Source organism: Neomonachus schauinslandi, chromosome 3 (genome assembly GCF_002201575.2).
Source record: "Neomonachus schauinslandi chromosome 3, ASM220157v2, whole genome shotgun sequence".
Lineage (NCBI taxonomy): Eukaryota > Metazoa > Chordata > Mammalia > Carnivora > Phocidae > Neomonachus > Neomonachus schauinslandi.
The window spans coordinates 1,287,087-1,299,487 of record NC_058405.1 but is presented as its reverse complement, the minus strand read 5'-3'; the positions used below and the strand labels follow the sequence as shown (position 1 = coordinate 1,299,487).

Here is a 12,401-nt window from a genome sequence, read left to right as displayed (position 1 = left end):
TCTAAGTAAACATCTGAAGCAAGTTTGAAAATTTTCGAATTCTGAAAGCAAAAGACCTTACTTTTACCTTTGCCCTTCTTTTCTTGCTCCTAGTTGAAGCCCCTCACTCGTTGACAAGAATTATCCAAAAGGCAAAAAATAAAAATAAATTAACACTGAACTATCTTGGGGCGCCTGGGTGGCTCAGTCGTTAAGCATCTGCCTTCGGCTCAGGTCATGGTCCCAGGGTCCTGGGATCGAGCCCCACATCGGGCTCCCTGCTCAGCGGGGAGTCTGCTTCTCCCTCTCCCCGTCTCCCACTCGTGCTCTCTCTCTGGCTCTCTCTCTCTCAAATAAATAAATTCTTAAAAAAAAAAAAAAAAAGGAAAGGAAAGGAAAAGAAAGAAAGAAAACACTGAACTATCTTGTTCTTACCTTAAACTGGCATAATTTGCTCACCTCAATCACTCGGGAGAAAACCCACGTGAGCCACTAAAGGCCGAACAGATAGTTTCTCTAGGTAGCACTAGTTACAAAACGAAAACCAAATGTTTTCATTTGTACTACTTTGCAACAGCCAAAAATAATTAGAAACTTCTTCCCAAATGTTGAAAGTACTTTGTAATCATTTACAATATCTATAAATTCTTAGAGTGCTCCATTTTTACCCACCTTTGCATTTCATAACAGAGGATAAGCAAAATGCAAGCTGGGTACCAGTTCTTGCTGGTTAGGCTAAAGGGTCCTGTATTTTTGTAACAATTCACAGTAAAATCCCAACTGGTGGACCCAGAGGCAGTTTTTAATGATTCCATACCAGAAACAGCGAAGCTCGGAGGCCACCTGGCATTTCCGGTAAAAGAAAAAGAAACTCCTTCTTGGGCTGCAAAACAGCCAAAGCGAGAGCAGCTGAGGCAGGACACTGACCCCCCCCCTGCTCGGCAGCAGGAGAGAGAGAAGCCCTTCCAGAGGACGCGGTAGATCCTGGCACGGGAAGGAGCTTCCTGGAAGGACAGAACTAGACTGTAGTAACACGAGCTCTCAAGAGCCAGCAGCAAAGAGACTGAGATCTCCTGCTCTCAGTAGGAGCCTCGTGCAAGAAAGTCACTGAGGAGTGGGCTGCTGGGTCAGAGAAGGAAGGTCCAAGAGCTCCAGCAGGGGCAGGCAAGGGCAGAGAAAGTTCCGGGTCCCACACCTGACTGGCCCGCCACCCGTCCCGAGGCAGGAGAAGAGTCTGCTGTACACGCTCACGCCTGTGCTGACTCTGCAGAAAACCAGCTCCCACCCACGGCAGCAGTCCCAGTCCCCAAGTTTCCTTGGGGGTCTTGTTCTAACTGGGGGTTCTGGAGCTGGGGTCCAGGAGCCCAGAATGCAGGAAGGCAGGTCTATAAATGTGGAAGGGAAGGGAATCACACTTGGACTGGCACTAACTTCTGTCTGAAATCTAGCTCTTCCCTCCATTATAAATGCAAAGAACAGACTACAGTCCCCGTGACTTTGTCACCAGAAGAAATCAGACGTTCTCACATCCCCTGTGGAAAGTTGGTGCACAGATCTCAAAGTCACTAATCCTTCTTACTGAATGCGTTAATAGAAACATACATCTATTACTATATCGCTAATTTAAGGCTAAATCTGGAAACACTACATAAAGTTAAACAGAGTTCTGTACCTTGTAATTTCTCTCGTACACAGTGTTTCCTATTCTTCATTGACGATTAACTTCTCCCCCCCCTCAAAGAGAAACTCCCCAGACGCTATTCTATAAAGACAGCGGGTGTGGACCACGGAGGCACTCTGGATTCATCTCCATCTCCTCACCCCAACCCTGACGGCACACTCTGCATATGTCCTGCTTGAGTCCGGCTGGTGCTGCCGAGAAGCCCAGGCTTCGCTGTGCCTCCCAAACCTCCTCATGCCCACGTCACAGTCCAGTCAGACCTCCCTACGAGGTTCCCAAGGGCAGCCAAAGGGACCGAGACTGAGAACGACCGGGCTCTACTCAGGCCTGCTGAATACATGGTAGGTATCAAGGACATCCCCAAAACCAGCAACGAGGCAGAAGCAACTCAGCAAAGGAGGAAAGTTAAGTCTTAGAAGCCAGATACCGCTGGCTCCCCTTCACATAATACAGTCACCACTTTAAAGTGTGAATTCAGTGGTTTTTAGTATTTTCCGCAACAAGGTTATATAACCGCCATCGCTATCGAATTCTAGAACATCTTCACCACCTGCAGAGAAGCCCATCAGGCAATGACCTCCCCTATCCCTCTCTTCCCCACCTAACGCCGGACAACACTAATCTCTCTGTCTCTATGAATTTGCTTATTCTGCACATTTCATGTAAATGAAAGCATACAATTATATGACCTTCTGTGTCTGGCTTATTTTACTCAGCCTAATGGTTTCAAGATTCACCCATGTCCTAGCATGCATCACAATTTCATTCCTTTTTAAGGCTGAGTATCCTATGACATGGACAGACTGCATTTTGCTTGACCACCCATTAGCTGACGGACACTGGCGCAACTTCCACTTTGGACTATCATGACAATGGATAACGCTTCTGTGATGCTCCTGCACAAGTTGTAAATGAATGCGTGTGCTGGCCTCTCTTGGGGACACACTTGGCACGGCCGGGTCTGCGTGTAACTTCCCGAGGAACCGCCAGCTCTGTTCCCACCAGCACTGCATTAGGTTCCAATTTCTCCGAGTCTTCACCAACACTTGTTATGTTCTGGCTTGTTCTTTCTTCTAATACCACCCCAATGAGTGTGATATGCCGGTATCCAACTGTGGTTTCGGTTCACATTTCCCTGAGGACTAATGTTTTGAATCTTTTCCTGTGCTTATTAAAGGCCATTTGTAGATCTTCTTTGGGAAAATCTCTCCTTTGGACTTGGCCTATTTCTCAATTGTGTTTATCTTTTTGCTCAAGTCGTGATAGTTCTTTATATATTCTGGAAGCTAGGCCCTTACCACATATATGATTTGCAAATACTCTCTCCCATTCTGTGGATTATTTTTTTTACTTTCTCAATAATGTCCTTCGATGTACGTAAGTTTTTAATTCTGATGCAATCCAATTTATCTTTTTCTTTTGTTGCTTAAGTTTTTGGTGACGTATCTAAGAAACCACCGCCTAATCCAGAGACACAAAGATTTACACCTATGTTAATTTCTAGAAGTATTACAGCTTTAGGTGTGAGATCTATTTTGAGTTACTTTTTATATATGGGATGCAACTGAGGTCCAAACTCACTCTTTTGTGTGTGGATATCCAGCTATTCCAGCACCACCTGTTGAAAGGACTATTCTTTCTTCACTGAGTGGTCTCGGGGCACTTGTTAAAAATCAACTGAACAAAAATGGATGCATTTATTTCTGGACTCTCGATTCTACGCTCTCGATCTACCAGTCTATATTCATGCCAGTACCACACTTCAGATTGCTGTGCCTTGTGATACGTTGTGAAATCAGGACACATGAGTCCTCCAACTTTGTTCTTTTTTCAAGAGTGCATGGCTTTCCAGGCACCATGGACTTCCATAGGACCTTGAGGACCAGCCTTCCCATTTCTGCAAAAAAAGCCACTGGAATTTTGACAGAGATCACATTCAATCAGAAATCATTTCGGGAAGTGCTGCCATCATCTCAGCATCACATCTCCCAATCCACGAACATGTGGTGCCATTCCATTTACTTAGGTCTGCTTTCATTTCTCTCAACAGTGTTAGGATTTTCAGTGTGCAATCCTTCCACTTCCTTGCTTTAATTTCTCCCTAGGTAGAGATTAGTTTTGACACTATCATACATAGAATTATTTTCTTAATTTTATTTTTGGATTGCTTATTTCAAGTATATAACAAAGTGATTTGTGTGTGTGGATCTTGTACCCAGCTAATCTGGCAAACGTGTTTATTACGATATATTATGAACACTTTAGTCTTCTATACATAAAATTTTGTCACCCATGACAGAAATTATTTTACTTCCTTTCCAATCTGAGTATCTTTATTTTTTAAACGTTCCCTTGCCTAACTGCCCTGACTAGAGCCTCCAGTGCGATGCTGAGTAGAAGCGCGGGAAGTGGAACCCGTCTTGTCCCTGATCCTGGGGACGGAGTGCATACCCTTTCACCATTACGATGTTACCATTAGTGTTTTACAGATGCCCGTGATTACATGAGAAGTTCCTTTCTACTCCTAGTCTGAGTGCTGAATTTCATCAAATGCTTTTTCTGCATCAACTGGGTTGTGCTGAGTTATAACAAGACCCACTGCTCACCGGTATGAGCCCCCCTGGCATCACAGTACTAACCATGGAAGGCCCAAAGCAAAGAATGTAATACACTTGACATCAAGAAGGATTCCCTTTAGCTCTACCCCACGATGCATTTTCGAGAAATCCTACCAGCACAACTAGTGAAGCCAACAAGCTCTTCTGGGGCATAAACGACTAGCTGAGCAAAGGAACTAGCAAATAAAAAATTTACCAATCCTGAAGATCCTAAGCCCTTCTCTAAACCCAGACCCCAAGTAAGAATACCAGTAAATATAAAACCTTTAAAAAAAAAAAGATAAATCTACTGTAGTACAATGTTAGTATTCAGGTAGTCTGAGGAGTGTTTTGTACAGTCCTTCTTACTTTTCTAGAAGTGTGAAGTTATACAAAAAGAAAAACATTTAAGAAAAACTTTACCAATGAGGCAAGATCTGAGATCAGTTGAAGTGACAGTTTTATTAATCCTAATATTGTATTCAACAGACAGGAATGCTTATTTAGTATTTTTTTCTTTAAATAAATAAAACCTACAGTTTGTTTTACACGTATTCTATGCAACAAGAGTTCTTCAAAATGAGTATCCCAAATGAAAGCTATCCCAGTCGTAAAGAGTTTGTTTTTGTCTTACCCCAGTGAATCGATGTTCAAAAATAGTAAAGAAAACAGTCTAGAGGAAAATCAATTTGGAAGTCTGTGCCTGATTCTATCCATTTACATTTGCCATCAATTCTCTGGTCCCACAATTAGTATCAACAAAATAAATAAAAAAGCCCAAATCACACAGAAGGCAGACCATCAATAAAGAACTGGTGGTACTTTTAAGGACTATTTTAAAAACACAAATGCAGGGCGCCTGGGTGGCTCAGTTGGTTAAGCGACTGCCTTCGGCTCAGGTCATGATCCTGGAGTCCCAGGACCGAGTCCTGCATCGTGCTCCCTGCTCGGCAGGGAGCCTGCTTCTGCCTCTGACCCTCCCCCTCTCATGCTCTCTCTCTCTCATTCTCTCTCTCAAATAAATAAATAAAATCTTAAAAAAAAAAAACACAAATGCATACAATGAATTAGTGGTATAATTAAGGACTACTTGAAAAACCTCACTGCTAGAAAATGCAAACTAAATGATTCTCAAGAAAAAAAGACAGAAGTATTACAAGTTAGAAATTAGGTACTAAATTTAAAAAAGATAATGAGCCAATCTGTGGCTCTAACTTTTAATTGGTAGCAACATATATGCCAGTAAGGTCCAGACAACAATTCCTACCCCAACCTCTGAAGAAAATCAGGTGCAAGTCAACTGGTAGCTATTCAAAGTTAGTATCACCCAAATTCATATAATTTACATATTAATTATTGGGTGGGGAAGGAGGTGGGATACAGATTTTTTATTAATAAAAAGGGGCAATTTGCATCTTTTTATAATCTTAACTTTTTTTCCTATATAAATCTTTTATTTCTAAATGTCGTTCCAGGAAAATCTTGACTCTGTTTTATCTGGGAATGAGATAAAGTCCAACTTCAGTAAGAATTTGGGACTGCATCTATTTCCCATTAGGTGCTGCATGCTGGAATGTGGTATATACGGTAGATGTGGCAAAAGGAATGTTGGGGGAGGGTCAGCAGTCGAATCTGTGACTCTCCGTACAACTCTCACAACTTTTCTCTAAGTCTGAAATAATGTGAAAATAAACAGAAAAAAAATAATTTTAAAAATGCAATCACAGACACAAGATATCCAAATGTATAAAACCATCCCATGATTCAAGTCTAGAAAGACAGACAAATCCACTGGGAAAATGGGCAAAGGACAGGCATGGCAATTAGTAGAATAAAAATAACCAATAAACACAAAAAGCTGGCCGGTCTCACTAGTAACCAGTAAAACACATCACAGGAGATGCTGCACATCACACAGTGGAGTAAAGACCCTTCCGAGAACGGAGTAGTGAGTGCTGACCAGGCTGGAGCAGCAGGAGCCACAGAGCGCCGACTGCAGGGGGACCAGCAGGGCCACCCCAGAGCTGGAAAGGGCAGAACCAAAATTTAAAGGACGCATTCCCCAACAGCGAGCAATCTCACCTCCCCGTGCTGACCTTAGAGAAACTGGTCAATATATACAGGGAGGCACGAGAAAGGATGTTCTTTACAAGGATGTTCAAAAGGCTTACAACTACCAAGACCAGAACGTCCATCAGAAGAGCTGCTACATGGCAAGTGGGACGTCCACGTTAGTATGTGTAGCACTAAAGGACAATGGTAACACCGCCACGGAAGGAGCCACAAGACGTGATGAGCGACCCACACCTGCACCTGGAGATGCCACTGAGTGCTTCGAAAGCACCCCTCAAAACCAACTCCCACGGCTGGCTCTGCAGCCGTGCTTGTTTTAAAAGCCACTGGTTCCAGCACGACTGGTCTATCAGGAAACTACGGGAGCACAACGCGCATTTCATGACTGCTTCCATCAAGTTCATCCATGAGAAACCAGGGGGACCAGGAACCCAGCACAGGGATGCACAGATCGCAGACACCCCACACTCCGCTAGCCGCATCCATCCCTCCTGCGCCCCCGCGGCCGCAGCCCCCCGCTGCGCTGCAGGTGAGCCTCCCCCGCCGCGGCCACAGGCCCACAGTGCGCTTCTTCGAGGTAAAGGCCATACTCACTCAGAACGCAAGGACGGCGTAGCCATTTAACGTGTGTCAACGGCACCACACCTTCTGTGAGGCTCCTGTCCTGTCCTGAGTGTCACTGACAAGGGCTGTGGGTGTGCTGCCCCTCCCCTGCTCCGTGTCAGAGCACCTGTGGATTTTACCGTGTGACTGCAGAGCGCAGGGTCTTCAGGAACGCACACGCTGCCTTCCAGCAGAACTGTCTATGGGCCCACAGCACATACAGAGACTCCACTAAAACCACTGGCACCACAGAAGTCCAAGTCTAACTCCTGTGCTGATCTCGCAGAGCCACAGAGCACGTGATGCTCCCCACGAGAATGAGGGGAGGCACACGGAGACCTAGTCCTAGTCCCGGGCAGGGGATGGAACCTCCCGAGTTTCCCACCGTTAAAACTGGGGTAATAATTTTCCACTGAGCACACACAGCTCTGCTGCTCAGAGGGAACTGGCTTTCAAAGGTCTGCACAAACCATGCACGGCGTTCAAGGCAGCGTGCTGGCCTTCCCGGTGAAGGGAAAACAGCCGTCACGGAGACAAGATCAAGAGAGCACGGGCACCCACGCCTCCTGAAGCCGAGTGCGAGGCTGGAAGGGCATTCCTTACTTCATGGTAAGTGTCCTCGAGCTCCCCGTCGTAGATCCAGCGGTAAAGGAAGCTCAGCACAGGATGGGACACCAAGCTGAGAATGTGCTGCACCAGCGACCTCACGTACGGGTCTCCCGTCTTCGTGTACGCGTGCACAGCGGACGCCAGCTCACCCCCTTTCCTTCCTGCGGGACACACGGAAAACACCCAAGTTACACTCCCCAGACACAGTTAACACAATGCTCATCAGCATGGCCAAGTAACCGAGTCGTGCGTCGGTTTCCTTACTATCACCCTGGACATCGGAGCAGTGCTTAGCATGTCTAGGGGCCCGGAGAGCGAGGGTCTGGCCCGGGCTGCACGAGTCAGAGCGGGGCACTCACCTCCCTCCTCATGGCCGCTCCCGAGCTATTCAAGAGCAAAACCCTGACTCGCTCTTCAACCTACAAAATGAACTTTCACCTTTTCTGACTGAGACACACATTAAGATTCACACTTGAGGGGCGCCTGGGCGGCTCAGTTGTTAAGCGACTGCCTTCGGCTCGGGTCGTGATCCCGGGGTCCGGGGATCGAGCCCCGCGTCGGGCTCCCTGCTCGGCGGGAAGCCTGCTTCTCCCTCTCCCACTCCCCCTGCTTGTGTTCCCTCTCTCGCTGTGTCTCTCTCTGCCAAATAAATAAATAAAACCTTAAAAAAATTAAAAAAAAAAAGATTCACACTTGATACTGCACTCCAAGACACAAATAAATATCCATAAAAGTTCTACAGAAGAATACTCGCACTTTACTGCTTTCTGTCTCCCTCCTGTTCCCTGCGGGTGTGATATGCTATCTCAACGTGCGGAACTGCTGCACCCTCCAGTCCGGCCGAGGCTTACAGTGAGGCAGCTGGCTCTACCCCCACGGGGCCCTGTGTCCTGGGGGTACAGCTCAGCAGCAAGGCCTGGAAGTGGCAAAAAGCAGGTCCAGAAACACAAGCACAAGAAAAGCTGTTAAGAATTCGGGAAGTTATTAGACTGCTGAAAGATTTTAGGGAAGGACTGATGTGATCTGATGTGAATGAGATGCTTCCAAAGTGCCTGAGGGAGGGGCAGAGAGGTCAGCAGCCGAAGGAGCAGGAGGCCCAGGACTGGAGGGGGTTAAGCGAACCGTGAAAGGGGAAGACAGAGGAGCAGTCTGGTAGGAACCCACATGGGGGTGCTCAGCATCTGAAAAAACAGACACGCTTATTCACGGTGTTCCACTGCTTTCTCTTTTTGAGGGGAGGTGCCAGGAGGTGGGGGAGGCAGGGCACGGTGGGCATGGTGATGTCGGATCCAGACATGCTAGAGTTCTGGCCCTGGGATCACCCAGCCGGAGGATGGCAGCAGACACGGGGCCGTGACCTAGGGGCTGACCATGGGCATCTCACACGTCTCACTCAGCCCTCACAATCTTAAGAAGTGGAGGCTATCAGTGGCCAAGCATTACAGACAAAGAGAAAAGACAAAGACGTTCTTGGCCAAGGTAGCATAGTGAGAAAAAATGTTCAGAAGACAAGTAGAAATGCAGACCAAGAGCCCAGGAGAGGCCTCAGCCAGACATGCACACTTGAGAGCATGGAACTCACAGCTGGTGAGCCTAGACGTGGGCCATAATCTTGGGACGAGGAAACCCCCAGGAAAGGCTGCTAGGTCAGAGACAAACAAAAGAGGCATAGAGATGAATAGTTACAGCACTGAGGACCACAAAATCCTGAAAAACTAGACCCTTTCCTTTCTTCCTTCATTTCAATGAAATACTAAGCTTCCACCAATACAAAGATGGGGCCGTGTTAGCAACTGGTTATTTCCCCTGTAAGTTACCTATTAGCTTGGATGTAACTGGCATACTTATGGCCGTCATTCGAAAGGACACACGAGAGCAGGCGCAAAAATAAACATAGATGACATTCCCTAAAATCTCTCTGAAATACAACAGGTCCACGAGACGCAGAACAACCTTGGCAGTGGTCCACCAGGGCTGCAAGAGTCTTCAGTCTTATCTTGGGGTCGTACGTCCAAACCAGCAGGCGCCGGAGTGTCAAGCTACTCTCAAGGCCCAAATTCACACCCTGATCATCCTCTAACTGTAGCTGAGAAACAATAAAGATGTAACGTGTAAGTACAAGTCACCAAATAGGTCCATTGTTTCTTAATCCACGTAACGTGCACGTGAAGCAAATGTCCCCTCTGAAAGAAAAGCAGCTCCTTCAAGCTACTAGTGATATGTTTACATGGACGACAGGACCCCAGCTGTGAGCAGTACTTGCCTCTGGAATACACCAAAACTTCACGGATATCCAGACCTTACAAACACTATTAGCAAACAAATTTTTATCTTTTAAAAGTAATTATGAAGAAACTTAAAAATTCTACGTAGTTGCAATTTTGTAACACTGCAAATCACAAAGAAATTAAAATATGAAGTCTACCTGAGAATGTAAAACAGAGAGCAGCCGGTAGTATTCTTTCAGCTCCTGATGCAAGGCAGCACAAAAACTCTGCAGGGAAAAGTAGGTATTATGAAGCGCAACACTGTCCTCCCACCGGACACGGCCTCGCACATCGGCCCATGTGGAGCGCACAGTGCGTCACCACTTCGGGTGCTCTGCAGGGCTTAAATCCCATCAACGGCCCTCCACAGGCTCCGTCACCACCACATCTACAGTCAACAACGTTAGGGAGGTGTCATGCCTTAGCATGAGCTTTGCAGAAAAGAAATAAAGAAAAAAAAAACAAAACAGATCACAGCTAAAAACGTATTTACTTTAGACAACACTCTTTTTAAGATTACATTCCTTCTAATCTTCAGAGTTAAAATCTAAGTTTCGCTAATGTTTTTAATTAGCAAAATTTAAGAACTAGCAACTCCATGCAAGTTCCTCCCAATTTTTCACGGTTGCTGTTTTTACCGTTCATTTCCCACACTCACACTATTAAAATCTTCACCGTACCTCTGTGATCTTAAATACTGCAAAGGTGTCAAGTCACAAACTGTAACAAAGACCTTCACATAGTCCTGAGATAAGAACTTTCTAGAATGAACTCTAGGATGTAAACCCAGGCATACTCAATGGGAAGAACACACGAAGGATAAAACCTGTTTTCTTTAAACATCAGCCTCCACACTTTTCTGCATATTTTAAAGCGATACACAATCTGTCACCTGTAGGTTTATTTTAATGCATTTACGTACTCTTCTGTGTTCACACTCCACCAACAGCTACCATGAACAACGTGCAGTATTTGGTCATCTCTGTCGATACACACTGTGGTCTCTATTTTCCTAAGTGGACACGATGGCTACAATGTTCTATTATCAAAATTTCTTTATTTAAAAAGAACCCTCTATTTAAAAATTACTTTCATAATAAGACTTTAAGTAGACTAAGCACTCCCCAAAACGAATGGTGTCCTAAACGTCCTGGTAACAATGAACGTACCTGACCCACAAGTCCAAATGAACGGTCTAGACTCCTCTGGTCAGTGTATTTTCTGATTTTATTATGTAACCATCCCAACTCTGCAAGTCTGAGTGTCGTATCCCTCAAAGATTTACTTAGGTTTGCCTAAAAAATAAATATATTAAGAGTTAAGAATTAACACTAGAATTTCAATTATTATTTTTGTCAATCATTCGTACTTTCAGTATAATTCTTAGGTTCCAACACGGAACCTAAAAGTGACTAATACACTATCAATAAAGACAAAACGAGATTCTGGGAAACAAAAGCACCAGGTGCTGGAAGGGAAATAAGAGCCTTCCGTGTGTGAGGCTCGGGCGGCACCACCCTGAAGTGTGACCGGTTGCGCCCCCAGCACGGCAGGGGCCTGTGTCCTCAGCCACCTCTTCCGACAGCTGGGAGTTGCAGAAGGCCACAACAGCAACAAGAAGGGGCTGTGGGAAAGGAGGTTCTGGAAGGTGAACGCAGGATAGCAGAGGCACCCTATTCTGGAACCGTGTGTCAACAGCAAAGATGCCCCGCTGTACCTGTCCCTCGGGCACCTCTCGACACCACGGCACAGAACGCAGGAGGCAGACACGGACGGAGAAGGGCCCAAACATGAGCCCTAGAGCCAGAAGCACACAGGAAACAGACACCGGGCCCTGACCGCGCACCTGACCGGCACAGCCAGGTTCGGAGATCCAGGCCCCGCTGTCCCAATCCCACCCTGTCACTGCTCCCAGCTGGCCTGGCTGACGTCGGTCTCTCCTGCTCGAGCAGGTGTGGCGGGGCTAGTCACTGTACCTTGGCCTCCACTTTGTAACAGTTCTCCGTGTTGCTCATCTTGATGTTCTTGCCGTCTATGCCCTGGAAGACGTACAAAATGTCTCTGACAAGGGCTGCTTCGGTCACTTCCCCAGCACCTGAAAGATGGTTTTTATAAGAGAGCAATTACCAAACAACACATTTTAAGATGGAATAGATTTTAGGACGCAACTGGTTTTACATTACATATCTGCAACCATGACAAAATTTTAAAACTAAAAAAAATGAGCCTAAGATGGAAAAAGTATGAAGTTCTAAGAAACAAGAATTTTCTGAAAAGGATATGGAGAGCAGGTAATTCATCATACAAAAAGTCCTTAAAAAAAAAAAAAGGCAGTGGAGCGCATGGCTGGTGGAGCGTGCGTCTCTTGATCTCGGGGTCGTGAGTTCGAGCCCCACATTGGATGTGGAGATTACTTAAAAATAAAATCTTAAAAAATAAATAAATGAACAAACAAAGCAGTATGTGGGGGCTTAATATACCATCAAGGAGCGACACACACAAAAAAGAACAGCATAAATCAATCAGAAGGGATGGGTAATTATGTCGTAAGACAGCATTTGGAAAACTGGGTTGTTACACGGCACGCAGACA

The 12,401-nt window shown here is 45.8% G+C and overlaps 1 protein-coding gene across 2 annotated transcripts in view; it reads right to left on the bottom strand.

Annotated features, from left to right (window-relative positions):
* The window catches only part of TUBGCP3 (tubulin gamma complex associated protein 3), a 71,703-nt gene that overhangs the window by 35,195 nt on the left and 24,107 nt on the right, over window positions 1-12,401 (bottom strand). For both annotated transcript variants that reach the window (XM_021695997.2, XM_044913501.1), the window contains exons 7-11: window positions 11,786-11,904; window positions 10,979-11,104; window positions 9,968-10,036; window positions 9,496-9,628; window positions 7,537-7,703 (exon numbers count right to left, since the gene is read on the bottom strand). In XM_021695997.2, coding sequence (XP_021551672.1) covers window positions 7,537-7,703; window positions 9,496-9,628; window positions 9,968-10,036; window positions 10,979-11,104; window positions 11,786-11,904 — 614 coding nt within the window. The remainder of the gene's footprint in view (window positions 1-7,536; window positions 7,704-9,495; window positions 9,629-9,967; window positions 10,037-10,978; window positions 11,105-11,785; window positions 11,905-12,401) is intronic.